This window comes from Ochotona princeps, chromosome X (genome assembly GCF_030435755.1).
Source record: "Ochotona princeps isolate mOchPri1 chromosome X, mOchPri1.hap1, whole genome shotgun sequence".
Classification (NCBI taxonomy): Eukaryota; Metazoa; Chordata; class Mammalia; order Lagomorpha; family Ochotonidae; genus Ochotona; species Ochotona princeps.
In genome coordinates this window covers 48,716,935-48,743,983 of record NC_080865.1, presented here as the reverse complement: position 1 = coordinate 48,743,983, position 27,049 = coordinate 48,716,935, and the positions used below count along the sequence as shown (strand labels likewise).

The following is a 27,049-nucleotide window of genomic DNA, read 5'->3' as shown; positions in this document are numbered from 1 at the left end:
ATATGGGTGCAGGGTCCCAAGGAATTGAGCCATCCTCTGCTGCCTTCCGAGACCATTAGCAGGGAGCTGGAATGGAAACAGGGACCAGAATTCACGTGGGATGCCAACACTGCAGGCAGAGGCTTAGGTCCTATGACACTGCATGAACCGTGTACGTTAAGCCTTCAAATGCGTGAGCACAAAGTGTGTCTCTTCATCTATTGAGGTCTTTTTATTTATTAACACTTTGTCATTTTCAGCATATGGTTACTCTACATATTTTTGATAAGTGTGTACTGATCACAGTTAGCCCTTGAGTCTGCAAATTTTTGTTTGAAGATTTATTTATTTTTATTTGAAGGGCAGGTTTACGGAGAGGAGTGACACAGAGAAACAGCTTCCATCCTTGGACATGTTAGCCCTTCTCTGTCTCAGGTTCTGATCCTTAAAACCCTTGGTAGGGTTAAATAAATTACTGATCTAAAATGCCTAAATTGTCCCTGGCACATGGAAATTATTAAGCAGATGTCAATTTTTATTACATAAAAAGTGATTTTTCAAAGAATTGATAGATTTTCATGACTAGTAAATTAGTACATCTCAAACCACATCCGTGTTTTAAAATACATTTTCATAACTGTTAGATGATGACTGCTGACCACCTGCTGGTGGAATAATATTAGAAAGATATCCAAAGTCATAATGGAAGCTTTATTGGGACATCTGCTCCTGGGCGCCCTTTGTGTAGTGCGGAGGGAAGAAGGAGGAAGCGAAAAGGGCGGCTGAGATACGTGTTGGGATTGTTATACCCCTCTGGACATGGGGGCTGGCAAAAGGCGGTTTGTGCCCTAGTTAGGTAAGGAATGTTCATTCAGGTGTGTCATTGGTGGGCTGGAATCCCGCCAGGCCGGTGATGTAACTGGCTCCTGTGGCCCCTCCTGCTCCGGGCTAAAGTGTGAGTGATCTGTTGGGTCTGGAGTGGACTCAGCCCTTCCCCTTCAGTGCCCTGGGTAACCATCAATAGCATCAGTATTTTGTTAAGTAATTTATTTATTTATTTATTTGTGTGTGTGTGTGTGTGTGTGTGTAAAATAATGTAACGGGTTGTTAATATACAGAGCAATGAAGAAAGGTGTAAAGGAAGTATAGACTTTTACAAACTTATCAAAGATTCCAGATGCACGAAGAGGAAAGCAAAGCTGTTATGGAGATATATGAAGAATGTCGCATCTAGTTTGAACTGTAATTTGGGTTACAGTATTCCAGGTTGTAATTTTAAAGCAGAGTGAATTTGGTTGTGTGGAATGGTGTATTGACATTACACGTGAGAACTGCCACACACCTGAAATATGACATTTCTATCTGCATTTTTTCCAAGATCATTCAGTAAACTTAATTTCTGAAGTTAATCCAGTGGCATTTCAAAAATGTTAGTGGAAAAAACTGACCAGTTGCAGAAGATTTATACATTCTATTCAGTTGGACTTAATTCTTTAAGCTGTTTTTGATAGAATTGAAATCTGTTTCTGGGATATCTGTGGCCCTTAACTCTTGTCCTCTTAACCGTTCAGCAGCACCTAATAACCAGTGTTAGAAAGCACAGCAAGTTAAGCTGAAGTAAGTTAAATTACAGACACTGATAATCCCCAAGGTTTTTTTTTTTTTTTTTTTTTTTTTAAGACAAAGAGGGATAGGAAATGTAACAGAAAAAGATCCCTAAAGGAGGAAGTGACCAGTCATTTCCAAGAGTAAAGGCTAAGGATCTGGCAGACTCTTTCTAAATGTTAATTATAATGTGACACAGTGAACTAAAAAATTTGATATGAAGCTCACATTAGGTTTAGGATTAGTAAAATTGATCCTCATTATTTTAATTCAAATTCTTTTGATACCTGCTTTTATATTATTTATATTTAAAATATGTGCTTTAAAATTTTGTATGTTGTTTATTTACAAAGCAGAGCAATAGAGAGAAATAGACAGATGAATAGCGACAGAAACAGATCTTCCCTCCTCTGATTCATGCCCCGAAAGGTCACAGCTACTGTGGCTGGACCATGCTGGAGCCAGGAGCTGGGGCTTCAGTCTGGGTCTGCCTCGTGGGTGACTGGGACCCTGCTACTTAGGCTATCGCCTGTTGCTTCCTAGGGTATGCATGGTTAGGAAGTTGGAACAGAAGCAGAGACTTGAAGCCAGACACTCTAATTACGGGTTCGTGGTATCTCAAGTGGGATCTTAACCACTCTTTCAAAGTCTATCCCTGTTTTTCATTTTTACTGTGAATTACCTGTTCATTTTCTTTATCTACTCATCTATTGGGTCTTGATCGTATTCTTACAATGACTCCATTTCATATGTATGTTTTAAATTTAAATTTTTTTTATTGGAAGGGCAGATCAGACTTATGGAGAGAAGGGAAGATCCTTCCTCCGCTGGGGTTCACTCCCCAAGTGGCTGCAACAGCTGGAGCTGAGCTGATCTGAAACCTCCTCCAGGTCTCCCACATGGGTGCAGGATCCCAAGGCTTTGGGCCATCTTCTTCTGCTTTCCCAGGCCATAAGCATGGAGCTGGGTGGGAAGTAGAGCAGCAAGTACTCGAACTGGCACCCGTGTGGGATCCCGGTGCTTGCAAGGCAAGAAATTAGCTAATGAGCCATCGTGCCAGGCCTGCGTTTTAAAATATTAAAACTTGTGTCATTTTTACTGTGAATATTTCCTTATTTTGAATTTGTTATTTGCATTGCAAACTAGTTTTTAAAAGTAAAATATAAATTGTATACACTATAAATTATATGTGCATAAGGTTTCAGTAGCTGGATTTACTTAGCAGATTGGATTCTGAGTTTCTAAATCTCTGATAGGATTGTGAACGCTTTGTGAGTTGTAACTTAAACTAGTGATTAGGACTCGGCTAAGTTGCCCATAACCCACATCAATATTCATGGATTCAGTATCTAACTGGGGTGGCGGTGATTCTGGTGACTGAGTTCTTGCCACCCCTGTTGGAGACTTGGTTTTAGCTCCTGTTGGCAGCCCCGCCCAGGTCCTGCTTTTGCAGGGATATGGGAAGCCAACCAGTTGATGAAAGATCTCTTTTCCTTTATTTCCCTCTCTCTTCCCTTTCTCTCCACTCTTTCCTTTCTTTCTACTCTTTTTCCTTTTCCCTTCTGCAGTCCCTTCTTCTCCTTGTTATCTCTGCTTTCTCTCTTCTCCACCGCTGCCAGCCTTTGCCCCAATCTATTCCTCTCAAAGAAATAATTGCTTTACAAAAAGAAAATGGGAAGCATTTGGCACATCAATTAATATGCTGTACGGATTGCGTAAATCCCATATCGGAGTGCTTGGTTGAATCCTGGCTCTGCTTCTGACTTGAAGTTTCTGCTATTTCGCGTCCAGGGAGTTAGCAAGTAATGGCTTAGATACCACCTGTGAGGGCTGCCTGAATTGACTTCTTGGTTTCTGACTTCTACATGGTGCAGTCCTAGTTATTTAGGGCTTTTGGGGAGTGAACTAGGAAATGGAGTATCTCTCTTTGTCTCTACCTTTTACATAAATGAAGCAAAAATACTGTTTTTAAACAAAAAGACTTTATTTGAAATGTAGATTTATAGAGAGATGGTCCATCTGCTGGTCCATTTCCCCAAATGGCAGTGATGACCAGAGCTAACCCAATCCAAAGCCAGGGGCTAGGAGCTTCTTCCAGATCTCCTACATGGGACTTGAACCATGTTTCACTGCTTTCCCAGGCCGTAAGTAGGGAGCTGGATTGGAATTAGAGCAGCCAGGACACTAACTGGCATCCATGAAGATGCTGGCATTGTAGTTGGAGGATTAGCTTGATAAGCCACTGCGCTGGCCCCACAAGAATACTTTGGAAAGAACATTTTGCTTATATGCTTGGTTGTGTTCCTTTGACCATTGAAGAACTTAGATGTTTGTTGGATAAGTGACTGTATTTCCTTTTTGCTGGCTATTCATGTACTTTGTCTATCTTTCTAGCTTTTTGTCATTTACTTAATTGTTTTCAGTTAGCAGCAATTGTATATGACATACAGTATGATGTTTTGATATCTGTATATGGTAGAAGGAGCCACTGACACTAATCAACATGTATCACCTCACCAACTAATTTTGATATATGAAAATAGTTTTACTATGAGGGGTAGTGGAGAGGAGAACGGTGAAGAAGTAATGAGTGAAGGAGTACAGTTAGAATACCTTCTACTGTCCTATAGCACAGTAAGATAATGATGCTTGAACTATTTGTCTATTTCAAAGTAGCTACCGGAAGTGCCTAATATTGTGGCATATGAAGTTAAGGTCACCTGTAACACTGGCATCTCATCGCTGTTCCACTCCCGATCAAGCTTTCTGACAATGTGCAGAGGGGGCAGCAGATGATGGCCCAAATGCTTGGGCCTCTGACACCCATTTCAGAAGCCCAGATGGAGTTCTGGGCTGCTGGGAAATCTCTCTTTTTAATGGGTAAGCAGTAAATCTTTCAAAAAGTAGCTGCTAGAAAGCATTTACAAAGAAATAAGTGTTGAAGACTGTGATTATGCCAGTTATCCTGGTCTGGCCATTGCATGTATTGAAATCCCACAGTTAGAATATATATACCCATTTTATGTACCCATAAGTACATATCATTTTAAATGAGGAAGATGAAAATTTCACTGGTTTTTATTTTGCTGCAGACATTGCTTTACTGTATAAAGTAGCGCCAGGAAATGGAGTATATTGCAAAAATTAAGATAGCATTGTTGTTAATCTGACAGTGTAGCACTAACAAAAACTCTTCTCTCTTCCCACTTATTCCAATGGAAAGATCATGACATATTTTGACCCCAACACAAGGATGGGGATATGCAAGTTACAATATTACATAAGGCTTAAGATAATGGTGTTTTCCTTGAATTCCAACTTTTTTTTTTTACCACAGATAATTTAACGCATTTTGAATAGTAGTGCCTAGAGCCTGGTGTAAAAATCACAAGGTATTATCAAAAAGATGCATATTGTGTATACAGACAGCAATGATTACAAAGCTAGGGGAAGTTTTCTTCTATAGCAGATTGGAAAGCAGTATCTATCCATATAAATATAGCTAAAAGCTGTTATTTTAAGTCCTCTCTGCCACTAATGTAAAAGAACTGTACTAGATTGTTAGTCCATACTAGTGGTTTTCTTCACTCATTAGTTGATCTAATTTATAAGAGTTAATCAGGGTCATCTTGATCAGCCAAGCATCTCTAACAAGATTTGTTGAGGACTCCTGCATTTTCAGTAAAATCTTCGCTAATGCAGGAAGTTCTGATAAACGAAAAGAGAATGCTCTAGCAGCTTCCACACATTCCAAAACACCAAGCTCATCTTGTTTTTTCTTTTTCAGTTTTGTCTAAACTTCAGGCAGACTGTAATAAACAACATCTCCCAAAGCTTCCTGTATGAAAGTGTTGATTCTCACTGTTCCAATACCATTTTCTGTTATTATTCATTCATGTTTATCTCTGCATTTATGCACCAAGAACAGATTGGTCCCATACACAGTGTCTGAACGGTGCCTGCTTGCAGCTGCCAGGGCGGAAGTGGACAGGGTGTGCCAGGCCCTGAGGTTGGGGGCAGGCTGCAGGCCGCATGCTCTGCGCCACTTGCCGTGCCATGTTGGCAGGGTGTTGAGTACTACACCTCTGCCACCGCGCAGGCTGCAAGGACCTGTGTCAATCACAAAGTTTTTTTTTTTTAATATTTATTTATTTTTCATTGCAAAGTCAGATGTACAGAGAGGAGGAGAGACAGAGAGGAAGATCTTCCGTCCGTTGATTCACTCCCCAAGTGACCACAACGGCCGGAGCTGAGTCGATCTGAGGCCAGGAACCAGGAACTTCTTCCAGGTCTCCCACGCGGGTGCAGGGTCCCAAGGCTTTGGGCAGTCCTCAACTGCTTTCCCAGGCCACAAGCAGGGAGCTGAATGGGAAGTGGAGCTGCCGGGATTAGAACCGGCGCCCATTTGGAATCCCGGGGCTTTCAAGGCGAGGACTTTAGCCACTAGGCCACTGCACCAGGCCCAATCACAATGTTGTAAAAGTATATTTGCAAGTTTGAAGTCTACATGGTTCTTAATTATAGTTATGCTCTGCAATAAATCACTGAAATACTTATTTTGTATCTAATCGAAGCTTTTTATTTATTTATTTTAATCTTTTTCTAACATCCTCCTTTTTGTTTATTTCACTCCCCATCGTCCAGCCTCCGGTAAATACTTTTCGACTCTGATTTTGTGAGGTCATCTTTGTAAAATTCTGCTCATAATTAGGACCATAGAATATTTAGGACAATTTCCTTCTTTTTTCTTTTATGAATTATTTATTTATTTATTCGAAAGGCAGAGTTACAGAAGAGAAAGACAGAGAGCACAAAAGACACAGAGATGTATCTTTAATTTGTTTATTCACTCCCCAGATCCCAAATGTCCCAGCAGTTGTAGCCAGGTTGCCCATGTGGGTACAGGGGCCCAAGACTTGGGCTATCCTCTATTGCTTGCTCAACTGAATTATCAGGGAGCTGGGTGGGAGGTGGAGCAGCTGAGACTACAACTGGGTCCATATGGGATGTCTGTGTAGCAGACAGTAGCTATACCCACTACACCACAGTGTGCGTCCTGAGGGATAATTTCCTACAGTTCCATCTCTATTGTGGATGACCGAATGTCCTTCTATTTTATGGGTGTGTAGTATTCCAATTTGTATACATAACACGTTTTCATCTTCATCAGTTGATGGATTCCTGACTTTTATATTTTATCTATTGTAAATAATACTGAAATGAACATAGGAGTGCAGCTATCCTTTTGGCATGCTGGTTTCAAATCCTTTGGAAGTACACCTGTAAGAGGGATTGCTTGATGTCAGGATAGTTCATTTTTAGAGTTTTAGGGAACTTCAGTACTATCTTCCAGAATTGATTATTAAACTTCACCTTTACCAACAGTGTACACAGTTCCTTTATCTCCACATTCTTACTTAATGCTTGCTATCATTTATCTTTTTGATAATAGCCTTTCTAGCATTTGTAATATTTCATTCTATTTTCAGTCTTTATTTCTGTGATAATTAAAGATGTTTGACATTTGCTACAATGCCTATTGATCCTTTTTGTTAGATTTATTTATTTTTATTGGAAAGGCAGATTTATAGAAAGAAGGAGAGTGAGAGAAGGTCTTTCATTCTCTCGTTGATTCTCTTAGGAGCCGCAATGGCTGGAGCTAAGTCCATTCAGAGCCAGAAGCAAGGAGCCTTTTTCAGATCTCTCACAGAGGGGAAGGGTCTCAGGGACTCAGGCTACCCTCCACTGCTTTCCCAGGCCACAAGCAGGGAGCTAGATGGGAGGCGGCGCTGCCGGGATTAGAACCGGCGCCCATATGGGATCCCGGCGTGTTCAAGGCGAGAACCTTAGCCGCTAGGCCATGAGGCTAGGCCATGCCACTGGGCCCTCTTCATTTTGTTTCTTTCATGGTACAACAGCATTCCCTTCATGGATGCAATACCTTTTGTTTTTACATTTCTTGCTTGTGTTTTTAGAGTCCTATGGAATATATCACTGCCATAAGAAAATATTAAATAAAATGAATATAGAAGAATTGTGTATATAGAATAAGTCCACAGCTAACAACATACTCAATTTTGAGAATGTGAAAGTGTCTCCTTTATCATCAGGGACATAGACATTTGCCCCTTCCCACCACTGTATAAAATAGCATTGGAAATCACAGCCAGAGAAATTAAGCAAGGCATTTCCATATAGAAAAGAAAGACGTTGAAGTGTTTTCTGACGGTGTGTTCTTATACATAGAAAACCCAAAAAACTGTCCTCTAGAACTGTTAGAGCTGATAAAGACAATCAGTAAAATTGAAGATAACAAAGACAACACACAAAATCTGTGACATTGCTGTAACAAAAAAAAAATCACCCAAAAAATAAATGAACATGATTGTTTACAGTAACATCAGAAATTAAAATACTAGGGATATATTTAACCCAGGAGGTGAAAGAACTGGACACAGGCAATTATAAATCCTGGATGAAAGGACTTGAGGACCAAAATAAAGAGAAGGCTATTCTATGTTCACTGCTTAACTCTCTTCTGCTTCCCTTCTTAAAGTCGCTTTTCTGTTTTCCTTCTATTATGGATGATTTTTTTTTTTTATGTACTACAAACAATGATTTAAATAGGGGAAGTTTTTCCCTAGGCCATATTTGTCAGTGCCTGCATTTTTTTTTAAATCACTTCTTACTGCTGGGAGTGCTGCTGTCATGTATTGCGTCAAAGCTAAGGATGTTGCTAAATACCCCATAATAGATGGGTAGTCTCACATGACTAAGCATCATCTAGCCCAGGTGTCACTAGTTCTAGGTTGGGAAACTACCTGAAAGTAACATACATTTTCCTCTAACTGCACTGTACAAACCAAAATAAAGTAGAATGGTTGTTTCAAGGATCTCAGATCACTAAGAAATGTTTTAAGAAGAGAAGGAAAATGACGAGTTCCCAAAGTTGGTGTGCCTGCTCTTCCAGATTAAGATTGTGAGAATTTGTGGTGCTTGGGTTGTGGAACTGCTGTAAAAAATAAATCCTCTTACCTGACAGTGATGTTCATGCATTTTTTACAATTATTTTTGGAGTACAGCAGCTTACACACTATTTTATAAATGCTTTGTGATCTTTTTTTCTGATATTTTCTCTTTATTTGGTATTTTTATTATTTTTTATGATATGGTTTTGTAGATATGGGGATTAGAGTTTTCTACTGTGATCTTATGCTTCACACTCAAAATTTCTTTTTGCTGCTCATCATTCATTCCTTGGATTTTTCTCATTGTAAAATTTCCAGTAGATGTACCTTTCCCTGCAGGATGTTGAAAGGTTTCATTGTTGTTTGGCGCTGATTCTATTGAGACTAATTAGCTAAATCTCAATTTTTGCCTGAATTTTGCCTTGCTTAAACATCAAACTATTATCACATAATACCACATAATTATCACATAATTACCACACAGTGTGGTAAAATGTCTGCTTACATCAAAGTGACATTGAATTTACACATTTTGTTTTGGTTATAATATGAAATAATTCCGTGTGTAAGGGAGAACTAGAAGAATTCACAGGGCCAATTATTGGGTATAAATCCTTTCATAGGAATCATGATCTCCATTTCATTATTTATTTATTACATATTTTGCTGCACAACAGACTAAAAGTGTGTTTTATGTGGAGGAACACATGAATAATTTCCCTGGTGTTCATTGGAAATTTGCCTGAAAAGCAAATAAATTCAAAACATTCTACAGACCATATTTTGTGACCAGAGTGCTATAAAACTTGAACCCAATAGTTTAAAAATATGTCTCAAAATCATGTACATTGAATTGCTTTAATTTTAATTAAACTTTTATTAATATAAAAATTACAGATTTCTTTATGCATTCCTCTTTTGATGGCCATCTGGGTTTTTTCCATGTCTTTGCTATTGTGGATTGTGCTGCTGTAAAGGGTTGCAGGTCACTTTCTCATATGCAGATTTCATTTCCTTTGGATATATTCCCTGGAGTGGAGTAGCTGGATCATATGGTAGATCAGTTTTCAGTTGTGTTAGCATTCACCGTACCGACTTCCACGGTGGCTGCATTAGTCTTTCTCCTATGCAGATTTCATTTCCTTTGGGTATTTTCCCAGGTCATACAGTAGATCAATGTCCAATTGTCATATATCTATTCCATGGAATATTACTCAGGCATTAAAAAGAATTTGCAACAATATAGTCCCAATTGGAGATGGTTATGCTCAATAAGTAAGCCAATCCCAAAAGGACAAATACTATATGTTCCCTGTGATATAAGGCAACCTTCATGCAAAGTATATGAGAAATATAGAGCTAAGTATATAGACACATATGTTTTCACAGGCAAACTGTATAAAGGACGCTAGCATACCGGAAGTGAAAATATGTTGCAGTGTGCATCTCTACTCTCAAATAAAAAGAGAGTTCTTAGTGAGATAAGTATGCTAGATTTTTTTAAAACTATTGGCTATACCACAAATGCCATGATACATTTAAATAGCAGAACTTGTGACTGTTGTGGAAGGACTGTATGGCATGAGGAAAAACAGCAGAAGGGTAGAATGGGGAGGGGAGATGGCGGTAGTATCTCTATACCTATAAAACAATATTATGGGGCCCGGCGTTGTGGCCTAGCAGCTAAAGTCCTCGCCTTGAACACGCTGGGATCCCATATGGGCGCCAGTTCTAGTCCCGGCAGCTCCACTTCCCATCCAGCTCCCTGCTTGTGGCCTGGGAAAGCAGTTGAGGATGGCCCAATGCACTGGAACACTGCACCCGCGTGGGAGACCTGGAAGAGGTTCCAGGTTCCCGGCTTCGGATTTGCGTGCACCGGCCCGTTGCGGCTCACTTGGGGAGTGAATCATCGGACGGAAGATCTTCCTCTCTGTCTCTCCTCCTCTCTGTATATCTGGCTGTAATAAATTGGAATAAATCTTTAAAAAAGAAACAGTATTATGGAAAGTAACATAAATTTTAAAAACTGCAGATTTTATGTATTTCAAAGAACATAAGGATACTTTCATTCCTCCCTCACAAGTGTCTTGAATATCTAGTAAAAATTTGTAGAGACATAAATAAAGCATAAAGAAAATTATAATCTTTCAGATAGGAATAACGAGTCTTAAATATCAAAATAAATATAAAGTACAACCAGTACTTAGTGGATTTAGTATGCTTAAATACATATATTATATAAAAAGAAAGATGGAAATGTAATGAACTTCAGCATCAATCTTAAGAGTTTAGAAACAGAAGGATAGGGCCTGGCACAGTAGCCTAGCAGCTGAAGTCCTTATCTTGCATATGTAGGGATCCCATGTCGGCATTGGTTCTAATCCCGGTAGCCCCACTTCCCATCCAGCTCCCTGCTTGTGGCCTGGGAAAGCAGTCGAGGATGGCCCAAAGCCTTGGGACCCTGCATCTATGTGGGAGACCTGGAAGAGGCTCCTCGCTTCAGATAGGCGCAGCTCTGGCCATTGCAGCCACTTGGAGAGTGAATGATCAGATGGAAGATCTTCATCTCTGTCTCTCCTCCTCCTCCTCTCTCTCTCTCTCTCTCTCTCTCTCTCTCTCTCTCTATATATATATATATATATATATACTTTGCAATAAAAAAATAAGTATATCTTAAAAAAAAGAAACAGAAGGGTGGCATTTTGCCTAGCATGTAGGACACCTGCAGTCTTGGTCGCAGTTTGTGTGAGTTAGGAGCTTGGAACATACCTGTGCAAGCATTTTGGTCCTTTCTTAAGGGTGAGGAAGAGTGTATTTTTAAATTGTTGATTCAACTTTTTTTTCTGTTTAAAAATTTATTCAGTTGATTCATTTTTTTATTGGAAAGGCTTCTTAAGCAATCCAAAGTCCACTGGATTGTGTAATGTTTCTTCTGAATTTGCTAATTTAAATTTAGAAAAGGTATGCCTTTCTATCATTTCCATTTTATTTTTATTTATTTATTTATTTTTAAATTGGGAAGGCAGTTTTACAGAGAGGAATGACAGAGAGAAAGATTTGTCATCTGCTGATTCACTCCCCAATCAGCCTCAACAGCTGGAGCTGAACCGATCAGAAGTCAGGAGCCAGGAACTTCTGAGTTTCCCATGCAGGTGCAGGGTCCCAAGACTTTGAACGGTTCTCTTTTTCCCAGGCCTCAAGCAGAGAACTGGATGGGAAGTGGAGCAGCCGGGACATGAAGTGGTACCAATGTAGGATCCTTGTGCTTGCGACACAAGGACTTCAGCCACTGAGCCATCCAGGCCCTAGAATCTCCATTTTAAATATGAACAGAATCCAGATGGTATTAGCTAGGGGAATAGTGCAGGCTAATGCTTTATTCTGAGTTCTGAATTTGGAGGGGGGTGTTAGGAAATTAGTTAAGCAGCAGAATGAGGAGAATCTAGCATGTAAAGTAAATTCATAGGAGATAAAGCCTCAAGTTTATTTGTAACTCAAAAAAGCCACTATATTCAGAAATCTAATATGGGAGAACTCACACAGAAATCTAGAAACGAGGTTTAAGACCTGCATGCAATCTGTCTACCTTCTCTTGTAGTACTCTTAAAATATTAAAAGAGTGGCTAGGTACAAGAAGGTAGAACAAGAGTTTCTAAAATTCCCTGCCTAATTTTTAAGATGCTTTAGATTTATCTGCTTATATTTTGGATGTGGTGTTGATTGTAATGTGCCAAAAAAAGGCTAATGGGGAAATATGCTTGAGAAGTTACAGTAAACCAGAACAGAATATCAGACGTTTGGGACTTAACAGGATGCTCTTAGTGTTATTTGTAATCGGTGTGAATTCTTCAAATCATCTTTTTGTAAGGTTTCTCATTGGGTAGAATTGCTATGATGTGTGTGTTCTGTTTAGTCCCATCTTAATATTCTTGTCTGATTTCTTGAATCAAGGTTTGTTCTTTGGTTTTAAAAATTAATCTTTTTTTTTTTTCCCAGTGAATATCACCTCTGCCAGGCAATTAACCGGATGTAGTCGCTTCAGCCATATTTTTCCTTCGTCTGCTTACCAGCACATTAAGATGCATAAGCGAATTCTGGGGCACTTGTCATCTGTTTACTGTGTAGCATTTGACCGAAGTGGGAGAAGAATTTTTACAGTGAGTTTAACATTTATAATAGAATATTACATTTTTACAATTCAAGCTAGATGCGCATGGCTTTGAATTATGTTTTGTAAGTAATTCATCCATTCTAGACATGAGAAGGTAAGAAAAGAACTGGAAATTGAAAATCTTTTTCAACTATGTGAGTAAATGGATTGAATATAATGCCTATTCTCTTGAGAAATTTAATTGACACAATGAAGTCTGAAGATACCTCAAAGAGGTGGTTAATTTCCGTGGAAGAAGTATACTCAATGTATTTTCATTTTGTTTTCAGCAAACATTAGAATGCATTTTCCATGTGTCACCTAGCATAATTTCTGCTAGTTTTCCTTAATTAGTGATTATATCACTGTTTTGATTAGATGTTTTTACTGCACAGTTATTAATAAAAATTATGGATATTCTACGAACCTTTCTTTGATTTTACTACTGGTTGTTTTTGAAACTGATTTTTTATTATAGACTTTGGGGTGCAAAATTGAGGCATAGTTGTATTTGTAAGAAATATTAGTTTCATTGCCTTAGTGCTGAATTCAGGTAAAAGTATAATAGTATGATTTCCTTTTTATATTTGCATGCGACAACAAAATAAGTGGTTGTACTTGGAAATGTCATGACTCCTTAGAGTTCATTATAGACGTCAATTGCTGACTCCATGCCTCTAAATGAAACACCAAGTATCTAGTGTTAATGAGCATAATGATAATGAAGGTCATCTTATAATAAAAAAATTATTAAATAACTTACCAGATTAAAGTAGGATGATGTTTACTTTTTAAAAATTCTTGTGAATTTCTCAGTTGGAATTTTAACACATTTATTTTTTTTTAATGATAAAGATCAGGAGTTTTTGTTGTTGTTGTTGTTGCAAAGTCAGATATACAGAGAGGAGGAGAGACACAGAGGAAGATCTTTGGTCCGATGATTCACTGCTCAGGTGGCTGCAATGGCCAGAGCTGAGCCGATCAAAGCCATGGGGCCAGGATCCTCTTCCAGCTCTCCCATGTGGGTGCAGGGTCCCAAGGCTTTGGGCTGCTCTTGACTTCTTTCCCAGGCCACAAGCAGGGAGCTGGATGGGAAATGGGGCTGCCGGGATTAGAACCAGCACCCATATGGGTTCCTGGTGTGTGAAAGGCGAGGACTTTAGCCACTAGGCTACTGAACCGAGCCCTGAAGTTCAATCTATTTTTACTAGAGATTGTGAACAGACTCATCTTTATTGAGAAGGAAATGTAGGTGTACTTTAGGTTAATTTTTGAAGTGTTTATAGAAAAATATAAAAGCAGTTAGGAAATGGTATTAAGCTTAATGAAAGAAAAAATGTCAGTGCTTATTGTTAAATAAATGAAAAGTAAGTTTAAAATATTTTGAGTTTCAGGATTGATAATATTTTGGGGAAATTCTTCACAGATATCATTGCTGGTTTGGACATTGCCTTGTCAGTGCTTTCTTACTGATGTTGTTCATAAATTGCTACTGAATCTGTGCTGTATATAGAGAAATTGTTAAAAAGGAAAGGCTTAGAGTATTAATGCAAAAATCCCTGTGCCTTTTTTTTTTTTTTTTTTGCTTTTGGATGGCAACAGGGAGCCGGCCAAGTTTTTTGGCATTATAAATCTTTTGTCTTTAATATAGGGTTCGGATGACTGTTTGGTCAAAATTTGGGCTACAGATGATGGACGCCTTCTCGCTACACTTCGAGGACACTCTGCTGAAATTTCGGACATGGCTGTTAACTATGAAAACACACTCCTTGCTGCAGGCAGCTGTGATAAAGTTGTGAGAGTGTGGTGTCTTCGAACTTGTGCACCAGTTGCAGTCCTTCAGGGACATTCAGCTTCTATTACTTCCATACAGGTAAGAAAAAAGAGAAAATATCTTCCATTCATGGAATAAAGGTGAGAATTAGCTCGGTTTTTTTGTTTGTTTCATCGTATAGATAAAACAGCACAAAGGATGCTAATAGGAGTGACCTGTCTCAGAGCTTTGCTCCTACCCTGCAGTTAAGGTGTTTTTTTGTTAATTCTACTTTAATAGAAATCTGTTCTCTTTAGAAATAAATAAAAGATTTTTAAAACAGTGCTTCATGTTAAGGTGAAAGATTGTATTATTTGTATTTGAAGAAGGGAGAAAGCTTTCACTAACACCTTAGAACATGTCAATCAAGATAGATTCTTACTTGAATATTGGCATACTTCCTGTTAATATTTCATGCAAGAGGCTTCCGTCAAATTTAATATGTGTGATTTAATGTTGATGGAAATCCTTTAAGGTGTCTTTTTTTGGGTGTCTTTTTAAAATGTAGATATTTTTTTTTTTAACCAAATATTGATAGTGCGTGTCCTGGATCTGTAAAGACACCTTGCTTAACAAAACTAAGATGGACTTTTGTCATCTTATTTGTAAAAGAGAAAAACAGAGGATTCTTGAGCCTGCACACTAGGTCAGAGATACTCCTTTTGGAAGAGGTAATTTACTTCTCTTCATTTTTTTGCTTTTTATAAATTTGCTGGCCAGATTTGGAGGTATTATTTTGATAACGCATTATCTGTCTATGGTGAGCCAGTAATAATTGAATTCAGTGTAGTTTGTATTTAAGAGAAAGTCCATGTGCACACAGATCAGTGGCGATGCATTCCATGGACTTGTTTTACATAGCTGTAACTTGTGTTCCTACTTTTATCTGACTGAGTACTTCTGGAATTTACAGATGTTGTGGTATTAGATAAAATAATGACTTAGATTATACTGAAAAATGTTTGATGTTGTCTGGTTCTTTGCATAAATTTGTTTGACATGTTTTTTCTTTTATTTATATTTTTGCTACCCCAGAGATCTATGTACCTTTTCTATCAATCTTCCCCCTAGCGATTTCATTAAGTCACGTGTTTTGAATTTCATCTGTAGACTGATAACCCTCAAACTGATTTGCACATCTTTGCCCTATCTTGTTTTTTTTTTTTAAACCTCCCTCCTTGTTTATTCAACTTCTTACTTGGCATCATCGTAAGCACATTTACTGGACATCTGAAGCTCCACAGGCTCAAGTGGAACTTAGCTTACTGTCTTAGATCTGCCCCTGGCAAAGCTTTCCTCAGATAAACAAATGATAATTTTGTGACTCGAAATTGTGCAGAATAATCATTCCTAGCTTTTATCTTTTTTTGTACTCCATTTCTAACCTTTCATCCAATCACTTTGCTTCTGCCTTCCAACTATATTCCAAATCTGGCCAATCCACCTGCCTTGCATCATCGCTCTCCTGTGTCAATCCACCATCATCTGTGGCCAAGAGTATTCAAACACACTTTGAATTGATCTTTTCCCTCCTTCCCTTTCCTGTCCCTGACTATGGTCCATCTCTGCACAATGAACTGGGTGGCTTTGAAATGGAAGTTAAGTCATACAACTGGTGCTCAGTACTCCGAAGAGCTTCTAATCATAGGACTGAAGCTCTAATATATGTGCCGGTCACAAGACTGTGCACTCAGCCCCCTTGCTCTATTTGACCACATCTACTGCTGCCTGTTTTTCTCCCTTACTTTTTCTCCTTACTTTGCTTTAGGTGCTGGTCTCTGCTTTTTCTTGCTGCTTTGAACACTGTGGATATACCACTACCTTTTGTCTTGCTTTCTGAAAAGATCTTCCCTGGATATTCGCATGGGCTATTTTCTCATTTTCTAAATGTTTTATATAAATGCCTTCACAGGGAGACCTGTTCTGACTACCTTGCCATTCTGCTTAATATTACCCCTGCTACTCTGTCTCTCCTTTTCTGTTTCATTTTTGTTCACAGTAATGTGCATTATTAGGCATTTTAGATGCTTTATTATTCATTGACTTTTCCTATAAATATCATGGTATATTATCCTTCCAGTTTTTTTTTGTATTTTAGAAAAATTGAAAAAATATATCTTATTAGTTATTTTTGAATGGTGTGGTTACAAGTTGCTTTTATTTTGTTTTCCTGTATTTCTTGAGTTTTTCTATAACAGTTGTGTATGATTGAATATTAGACACAATTAAAAAATAAGCTCTAACATGATTTTTGTGATTAATGAATGAAATCTAATGGGACAATAAAGCTGTCATGTCAGTGTTTCATCAAACCTGATAAAATTATGCACATTCATAGTTTATTTTCTTATTATTATAGGTCAGATGTGGGACAAGTTTATATGCCAAAAAGAAAATATTTTATGCTTTTCAGGCCATGCAGTTTCTGTCACAGCTGCTCAACTCTGAACTTATGGTGCAGGAACAGGCACAGTGCAAAATGACAGCACTCATAAAATTTGATTTATAGAGGCAGATAGCAAGCAGCATTTGGTATATAGTCCATGCTTTGTGTACTTTGCTACAGACAGATGAGTAAGCTTCCTAATGTGAACTTTTCTGTTCACAAGAGAAAAACATGTGTAGGCATGCTGAGTCCAGATTTATTTACTGTAAAGAAATTACTAATTTATAATGTTAATAATTTTTGTTTGGGTTCAATTCTACAGTCTTGACGCCTTGTGAATCCAAACAAGAAAATGAAGTAGAAAACTCATAATATCCATAAATAATCCTTTTCTGTTGACTTAAGCTCAGTGTATTCTGTAATCCTGTGTATTTTGCTCCTTAATTATTATCTCATTGTAAATTAGTATTTCCATTTCAGATTTTAAAAATTCATGGATATGCTAACGATTACTCTTTGATTTTCAACTGTTTCTCATGTCCAGTCATCAGGAGTTCAATAGCTCTTTATGATTTTTTTTCTGACACAGTGTTAAACAGTACAAATGTTCAAAGAGCCTTGGAAGCCTACGTTGTAAAGACCATGGTGTATCTTATGTAGTGGGCCTTTATGGGGCAACTCAGTATATGTTTTTTCTTTCAGAATTCTGTCACCAAAGATTTGATCTGTTTTACATTGTCCATGAAGATAAATAACATTGGGTTACACTTTAAAAAGAACAATGTTAATATCACATTTAATTACTTTAACTTGTTTTATCTCAGGTCACTTCTAGTGTTCTGTCCCTCTGAGCTGTGTAGTTGCTACATTATGTGTATGTTTAGCACATTTGTAATGGTTTAGCTGGTAATGAGTTTGCAAGTTTATTCATTAAAGTGCTCATTTTAAAATAATATTAAATAATTCAAAAATAGTTATTTAGGGGTGAATTGAATTTTTAAAATTTATTTGAAAGAGTGACAAAGAAATATCTTCTGTCTGCTGGTTCATTCACAAAGTGGCTACAACAGCCTTGTAGGAACCAGGCTGAAGCTAGGAGCCAGGGACTGTGCAAGTCTCCTGCCCGGGTTATAGTATAGGCACCCATGAACTTGGACCCTCTTCTGCTGCTTGTCCCAGGCTGGATTGGAAATGGAGCAGCTGGGGCATAAACTGGTACCCAGCTGGGATGCTGGCACCAGCTATGCCACAACATAGGCAATATAAGGTTTTGTGATATCCTAAATTTTATGAAGTATTTGTCTAGGAAATTCAACCAATGGAATTTTTTAAGTGATCTAATTTTAATTATATGTACTGAAGTGATTATAAATTTAAAACATGATGTTTGAAATTAGTTTGAAAATGAAAACTTTCCATTTGAATCAGATTTTTTTTCGTTTTAAGTTTTGTCCATCAACTAAAGGCACAACCAGATACCTCACTTCTACTGGTGCTGATGGAACAATTTGTTTCTGGCAGTGGCATGTAAAAACAATGAAGTTTAGGTAAGTACAGAAATGGCTTTAAAACATTGAGAAAAACGAAGCATTTGATGACCTCGATTTTTCAGTAGGCCATGTATTCATATGTGTGTCCATGCCTACTTTAACTGGTAGAGATTTACTGTAAAATAATTGTAATATCAATATTGAAGTGATTAGTTTATGTAAAAATTTTATGAGGAATTTCTTGTATTTCATATATTATTTTGCTAAGATTTTGAACTTTCTACTTTAGTAGTACTAATGATAGTAAGCTTATAAAGCTGATCCATAAATTATATTTAAAAGAGTAAATGAATTTCTAGCTTGAATTATGGCAATAGTGCCTATTGACCACTTCCTGTTAGCTTCCTCTATCATATTTCTGCTAAACCAATCAATAGCCTGAAGCTACTAATATTGTTGCTCATTACATGAGCATGATGAAAAATGAAAGCATTTTTTCTCTTTAGAGATCGTCCAGTAAAATTTACTGAGAGATCCAGACCTGGAGTTCAAATATCTTGTTCATCTTTCAGCTCTGGTATGTATAAAAACTGAATGTTTTGGGTTACCCAAATATTAAATGACCCAGTTTTTATGAGGAAAGAACTATGTATCTGAGTGTACAAAAAGTGGACATGTTAAATTAGACGAGCCTTTTTGACCTGTAACTAACATGTCATAGCAGTGAATTTTTTTTACTAGCTAAATAATCTATTTTTTATATAATGTAGAACTTGCTTGATAAAAGACAAACAAAAACGACTGAATCTCATAGACCCACTAGCAGAAATGGACAATGTTCTCTGACTCCGTTCAATGAAATATCTTGTCCTGATTTTGCAAAACATATGTACATTGACACCATATAAATTAGAAAAGACAATTTTACAGTGTGTGTTCACAGTGCTTTTTCTGTAGCTGCAGTTAATGTTTCTTGTTTTTTTATTGTGGTAAAATACACATAAAATTAGCCATTTGAACTATATTTAAACATATAGTTCTATGTAGTAATATTCACATTGTGCTATATCTATCACTACCATTTATTTTTAGACATTTTCGTTGTTTTGGGAGTGATTGATATCTTACATTTTAACCACCACGGTAGTCATTATAAAGAGAAGTCTAGATAAAAGTCACCTTAAAAGTAATATTGAAATGTACATAAATCATAGAGATGAATTCCTCAAGGCCTTGACCTTCAATACTTGTGATTCATAAGTCTGTATTTACCATGCATGTGGTATATTTTGTTAAAGGAAATATCTATCTGAAGTATTCCTTTTCTGAAATTTTGCATTATTTTCTCAGAAAAGTAGGTATATACTTAAAGAACACAATCTCGTGTTTCCTGAAGGCTTCCTAATATCCTAAGCTACTAATAATTAATGAAGCAATCCGAGGGTTTGCAAGCTCCATGGTACTCTGTTTTCCTTGTTTTAATTTTCCAGGTGGTATGTTCATTACAACAGGTAGCACTGACCATGTGATTAGAATATATTATCTGGGTTCTGACACCCCTGAGAAAATTGCTGAACTAGAATCACACACGGTAAGAACAAAATGAGAAACCTAAATATGTTAACACCTTTGGAAAGTTGATTTTATTTTTGCTCTGTACCCTATTTTACTATATGTTAGTACTTTAACTTTTATGCCAAGATATATTTTTAGCAATAAAGATAGTATGAGGTTCTGGATTTATTGTGTTTTTAATTTTTAAATATTTGTGCTTTAGATTATTATGAAATATACATGTATCTACATAACTATTATGTGTATCCGTACACATGTACTATAGGCATGCTTTTTCAAAATCCTCTGTTTAACCTGTATTTTAATTACAATCCATTTTTAAAAGATTTTTTATTTTTGATAATTTATTTTTGATGGTGTTTACATAGTAAAGAAGGACACATTCCCATGTGTACCACTGATTAGGGTGGGGAGGGTCGAGGCAATGGGGTGAAGTGGATGAGACAATTCTTTCCAGTCTCCTTTTTTCTTCTTGTGCCTGTGGAAAGTGGACAGAGAAGGGGAGAGGGCTGCTCCCAGCAACCTAGTGCATCGGTAACCAGGGATGGGGGATGGCCATCTGATGTCATCCCAGGGTCCCCAATGTGGAGCATGCTCCAAGGGGTACTGGTCAAGTGGTTTTGATTGTTCTGAGATGCTGTTGATTTCATTGCTCCAAGATTGAGGAAATACTTCCAAGGTCCATTGACTGATACAGTCCACCTTAGAATCTCCACTTGCCCAGATACTCGCTGTAAAACTTGGCCAGGAGAGCTGTCAACTAATGTAAAACTTGATTTATTTATTTTGAAAGGCTGAGTTATGCACACTCACACTGAGAGAGCTCTTCCATTCGCTGCTTCACTTCCCAAATGACTGAAATAGCCAGAGCTGGGCTGCTATGAAGCTGAGAGCCAGGAGCCTCAGCTCCCGTACAGCTACGGGAGCCTACGGACTTGGGCCATCCTCTGCTGCTTTTCCAGGCCAGTAGCAGAGAGCTAGGTTTTTTTTAAAGTAGAGCAGCTGGGATGTGAACTGGTTTCCATACCGGATGCTGGCACCACAGACAGAGGCTTATTCAGCTGGCTATGGTGCCAGACTCTAGTCTTTGTTTATTTAAAGATTTATTTATTTTATTTGAATGGCAGAGTTATAGAGAGAGAGACAGAGAGAGGAACACGCAAGAGTGGACATGAGTATTTTTTTCCATCTGTTCATTCACTCCCTAAATGTTCATACCAACCAGGGCTGGGCCAGACCAAAGCCAGAAGCTTCTTCAGGGATTCCCACATGGGTCCCAGGGGCCTAAGCATTTGGGCCATCTTCCTCTGCTTTGCCAAGGCATATTAGCAAGGAACTGGATCAGAAGCAGAGTAGCTAGGGCAAGAACCTGTGCCCGTACACTATTGCAGACAGTGAGTGGCTTAACTGAGTATACTACATTGATAGTCCCAAAAGTTATTTGTACTGAATTTAGTTTACTGATCTTCGTGTGATGTTTTTGATCCAACGAAGGCTCACAAAGTCTTAATTCCCCTTAGTTATCAGTAACAATTTTATGCACAACAAAGTGTATGATTGGGGTAAAAGCCATTGCTGACTGACGCTTGTCCTTTGGTCTATCCCAAGTTGCCATTTTCAGGAGGATGTGAGCATTGTTATTCAGTTATATCCCTTTGTACGTTTGATGAATGTCTTTCTTTTATCCACTGAATAATTCTTTGCTTTTGTATGTGGAAGTATTTTGTTTCTGTTCTGTGTTCTTTTATGTGCTTCATTGTCAAAGTTACGTAGTCGGTAATTTAAAACGCTGAGCTTTACCAAGTCTTAATATTATTGTTACTTTTTACACTTAATTTGAAATAGCATTGGTATACATTAATAATGCAAATAAAAATTCCCTAAAATATTTTAAAAGATGCTTTATGAGTTGCTGAATTGCATTTATTTCAAATTACTGTGAGTATTCCGCCCTAGTTAATACATTGTTTCAAGTGTCATTAGTTTTTTCTTTTAGAAAACTAGAGGGTTAAATTTTAATTTTATTTATTTTTAATTGTTTTTTTTTAACAGTTTCAGTGTAGTTCATAAATACTATTCTGAGAATGTGATATTCCCTTCCTCCCTCCTTCGTCTTGTTTCTCTCTCCTGCCGTTTAATTTTTCCTTAAAGAAAATTAGGTTAAAATTTTACTCCGTGATATTTGTGTATGAATTTTAGGGAAAGAACATTGTACCCCATCTTATTTAAATAAGTTCATTTTAACCAAAAATCTATTGTTTTATATCTTAGGACAAAGTTGTTGCTGTTCAGTTCTGTAACAATGGAGACAGGTAACTATTTAGTACATCTGATAATTTACATGTTTAATTGCTCAGAAGTAGCTACCTCAGCTGTCGACATCTTATTTCTGTCCACTTTTGTCCAAAGCTCTTTTCTGTTTGGAAAATATCTTTACCCTTCTAGCTCATCTAAGCAGTAACCAATCAGCTGTCAGTTCTTCCTTTCTAAATGCTTACTTTCATTTCACTCATTTTGTTCTTTCCATTCCGTTTCTGTTGCTACCCACCTTAGTCAAGGAGTCTAGTATTTGGTCTGTCAGTCCCTTCCAGATCTATGTGGTTCTGTTCAGAAATCTTCAGTTTACCTGCTGTATCTCTGGCGTAGAATGCAGATTTTTTTTTTTTGCGGGGGAGTATAGAACCTGACATTCAGAGTTTCCCACAAATTGACTTTGATCTACATTCTTTTCTCATTCTCTGTTTCCCTTGTAAATCTTTAGATTCTGGCCTAATTGATTTACTGATATTGTTGCTGTCATCTGTATATATTATCTCATCATTCCTTTGCTTATGCTTCTGCTCAGCATTTCTACGCAGAAATGCCATTTTTAAAAAATCTTCCTTTAGTCTCTTTTATTCCTGCATCATCCCTCTCATTTTCGCCTCTGCTTTCCTCTTCTATCTAATTCTTCTCTTCCTTTGAAGGGCCATGCACTGACTTAAGTGTTTTCTGAATGTTCTAGCTTTTAGCTATTGGCTTTCTCTGGACATTTGTTTATTATCTCTACTACTTGTATGATACATATCCTCCTCTATGTTTGTAAATTCAGAAACCATATATCTATATCTGTGCACCTTCTAAAATGTGTCCTGCCAAGGTTGTAATTTGCCCTGCTGTAAAAGCTGACCTAGAATAGATTTAAGACTGTAGCTAGTTTAGCATAAATTTGTATCCTTATATGTCTATAGGAACTTTATGTGGATATATTATTTTAAAATGATTTGTTCTTAAATATTTTTGGACCTTGGGTGATTTTGATGATTAATTTGTTCACATTGTTAAATGTGGAAATTAATGATCCACAAAGTGATGTTTATTTTAGGTTGCCTTAACTGCACTATATTGAGTTACATACTAGAAAGTTTGTATAGCCATTATTCTTTCATGTTAGAAGAATCTAAATTTTAATGCCTTGCCTTTTTTCTTTACGAATAAATATTCTATCATTAGTATTTATGTGGCCAATAAACACATAAAGGATATATGATTTTACTAATAACTGAAGAAGTGCAAATTAAAATAAAAATAACAGGAACTTTTTTTTCTTTCACAATGACAGTCTAAAGAAAAGTGATAATGCCCAATATTGCCAGGGGTTTTGGAAAAACAAACTCGCTCCTGTAATTTTTGTCAGCAATTTCAGCTGTATCAAAAGTCTTAAAAATTTCTATTTAACTCAACAAATGTACATATAACATTGTAATATATATATATAGGTAAAGATATAAATCACAACATTTATGATAGTATAGATGAGAAACAATGAAAATATTGATCGTTAAGGCATTTTGATGCATTCGTATATCTGAACTTGTAAATGTAGAAATGGATTTACAAAATACATGTAGAGTAATTCTATTTCCTATAGGGGAAAAAGTATTAATATAGGCATCTATTTTATAGAGCCTGGAAGAAATGTAAACCATTTGTAATGACAAAGTTGTAGATGAATGAATTTATTTCAAAATAACATGTTCTTCATGTTCTTCATTTGGCATACTTCAGATAGCATAAAATGGAATGGTTTTTAATGTTTGTATGTGTGCAACTGTTACCACAGTCAATTTTAGAGCATTTTATATCTCCCTTTCAAGAAAACACATCTGTGACCACGTAATCTTCTCCCTGCTTCGTTCTGGGTTGCCATTAGCCCCTTTTTGGCTTCATCCCCGTACCCGTTCATCCATGTTACAGCGCATGTCATTATTTCATTCCTCTTTGTTGCTGAGTAATAACCCATTACATCAGTGTACCACATTTTGTTTATCCATTTCTTTGCGATAGGCTTGGCACATTCCAAATAAGGCTGACATGAATATATATGTATACATTTTTGTGTGGATTGGTGTTTTCATTTCTCTTGGATACATACCTGAAAGTAGAATTGCTGGGTAAGATGGTAACTCTTGTGTTTAGCATTCTGAAGAACTGACAGGCTGTTCTGAAATGATTGTAGTCAATTACGTTTTCCCTAGTAGTGTATGTGTTTGAACACAATACCTTTATACATAGAAAAGAAGTTATTTCCAGTATGGTGGAAAATACTAAGTTTACTTTAACTCTTTCTTTCTAGTTTAAGATTTGTTAGTGGAAGTAGAGATGGAACAGCAAGAATTTGGCAATATCAGCAGCAAGAGTGGAAGAGTATAGTGCTAGATATGGCCACTAAGATGACTGGGTAAGCATGGATATTCACCATTTCACTATAATCTAGTATACTGTTTTTTTATATTGCATGTGTGAGATATATATATATATATATATATATATATATATATTACATATTATGTGTTATATATTGCTTCAAATTACATATTTGTGCTTCATGTAGTAGTGAGCACAAATGTATTTTACAATAACAGGGGTTTTTATATCTAATTGCCTTTTGCTATTGCTAGATGAACACTGCTGACTGGTTTGTCATTCTGCTATACCGTGCTACACTGATGCTCACAGAATCATTCTCTGAGAGAGAAAGCTCTCATCCATTGGTTCACTTCCTAAATGCTCATAGTGACTTGAGACAGGCCTGAGACCAAAAACCAGGAACCAGGAGCTCAATTCAGCTCTCCCACTTGGGTGGCAGGACCCCAACTAGTGGAGCTGCAATTGATTCCTGCCAGGGTGTGCATTAGCAGGAAGCTAGAATTTAGAGTGGAACTGAGACTCAAAAGCAGTTACTTTGATGTGGGATGTGGGCATTGGAAGCCATGTGCTCGCTGAGAAACCGGTGGCTGCCCCTGTCTGTGTCACTTTCTGTTTTGGAGGTTGTCCCTGTCACGTATCAGTATATGTTTGCCGTTTTTTTTTTTTTTTTAATTTGCTGGAATGCCTTATAGCGTTTCTCATTGTTAGCCTTCCCATGCCTGACACAGTGTTGCGCATGTGCACTCAATAAACATTGTTTCATTTGCTCTATGGTTTTTAGAAGATAAATATTCGCTTCATTGGGATAGTATATTTTTTGAAATATAATTCTGAAATTAAGTTTTTCTCATTAATTAAGTGAGAGCTGGCTTTGTAGCTCCAGCCAGCTATTGATAATATTGTCCAATTGGGACATAAAATAAATTTCACATTTTTTAACAAGTCTTAGTTTTTATGAAAATAACATTTAAAGGGATAACATGGCTAGTACATGTTTTTGTACTTTGTGGTGGCCACTATCACCTTGCAGTTTATTTTTTAGGTTAATTCTAGATTTTTACCCCCCCCCCCCATTTCTTTTTTGTTATTCTCAAGTAAATTTTTGGTCAGTTCTAAGTCTTCTCTGCCTCCCCTCTTACCCCCCAATAAGTTTATGGGCATTGCCCTATCAGATACATTACTTTTTTTCTTTCATGCGCACTGAAATGTATAGCTAGGATATTTTTGTTTCAACTATTTGGTGTTGTTTGAGAAATAGTATTCTGATTTGCTATCTTTAATACACCGTTGTTAAAAATTGATAAAGTGTGACTATTGTGAATTTTCTGTTGTTCAGGAATAATCTGCCATCTGCAGAAGACAAGGTCACGAAACTTAAGGTGACAATGGTGGCCTGGGATCGCTATGACACCACAGTTATTACTGCAGTGAATAATTTCCTCTTAAAAGTGTGGAATTCTTTTACAGGGCAGCTTCTTCATACTTTATCTGTAAGTTTTGTATTTGTCCTCATTAAAATGTTAAAAAATAATACTATATTAAGGTACAAAAAAATTTAAGTGTATTTTCTTCTCTTTGTCTTATTAGCCCTTGGAGAAGTATTTATTTACGGGGCCTTTCTTGACATGTCTGCCAAATGGGATGACACGTGGTTTAAAAAGCATTTGAAAGCTTTTCAAGATCATTTCCAATTCTAATATTTATTCATCTATTATGTTACAGTATTCAGTGAAGGATGTATACATTATTATTTTTTTTTTGAAGAGTTTTACTTTCTTTTATTGCAAACCAAAGGGCTTGGTTTCAGAAAAAAACATTTCAATTCAGTTAAGTGGTTAACATTTTTTTAAATTTAAAAAGTTACCCCGTCATCTATCTATCTTTCTTTCTTTCTTTCTTTCTTTCTTTCTTTCTTTCTTTCTTTCTTTCTTTCTTTCTTTCTTTCTCTTTCTCTCTCTCTCTCTCTCTCTCTCTCTTTCTTTATTTCTTTCTTTTTTTATAGATAACGTTTACATAATTGATCAGGATGGGAAGGATTCAGAGTTAGGGAAAAGTGGGAGTGCTCATTGTTTCTTTTTATTTTATTTTATTTTATTTTATTTTATTTTATTTTATTGTATCGTATTGTTGTTGACAATCTTTACATAGTTAATTGCGGTTACAAAAAAAGGTTCAGGGGGTATAGGGAAGTGGGTAATACTATTATGTCCATATTGTTTCCATCATGTATCTGAGGTAAAGGGGGATATTGAGGGAGAAGCCCCACCCGGTTTCCCGCCCACCCCAAGTCCTGGATGTGGGGCATGCTCTGAGATATTTGCTCAAGTAGTTTTAATAGTTCTCCAGTTATGAATCGCTGCCAGTTTCGCTCGATGAGGTCGTCCACTGATTGAT

At 36.9% G+C, this 27,049-nt stretch overlaps 1 protein-coding gene across 3 annotated transcripts in view; it reads left to right on the top strand.

The window, feature by feature from the left end:
- Positions 1–27,049, top strand: part of BRWD3 (bromodomain and WD repeat domain containing 3) — a 118,160-nt gene that overhangs the window by 37,203 nt on the left and 53,908 nt on the right. For all 3 annotated transcript variants that reach the window (XM_058659224.1, XM_058659222.1, XM_004592786.4), the window contains exons 7-14: positions 12,549–12,709; positions 14,354–14,575; positions 18,348–18,448; positions 18,898–18,968; positions 19,882–19,982; positions 22,238–22,278; positions 24,582–24,686; positions 25,992–26,145. In XM_058659224.1, the coding sequence (XP_058515207.1) occupies positions 12,549–12,709; positions 14,354–14,575; positions 18,348–18,448; positions 18,898–18,968; positions 19,882–19,982; positions 22,238–22,278; positions 24,582–24,686; positions 25,992–26,145 (956 nt within the window). The remainder of the gene's footprint in view (positions 1–12,548; positions 12,710–14,353; positions 14,576–18,347; positions 18,449–18,897; positions 18,969–19,881; positions 19,983–22,237; positions 22,279–24,581; positions 24,687–25,991; positions 26,146–27,049) is intronic.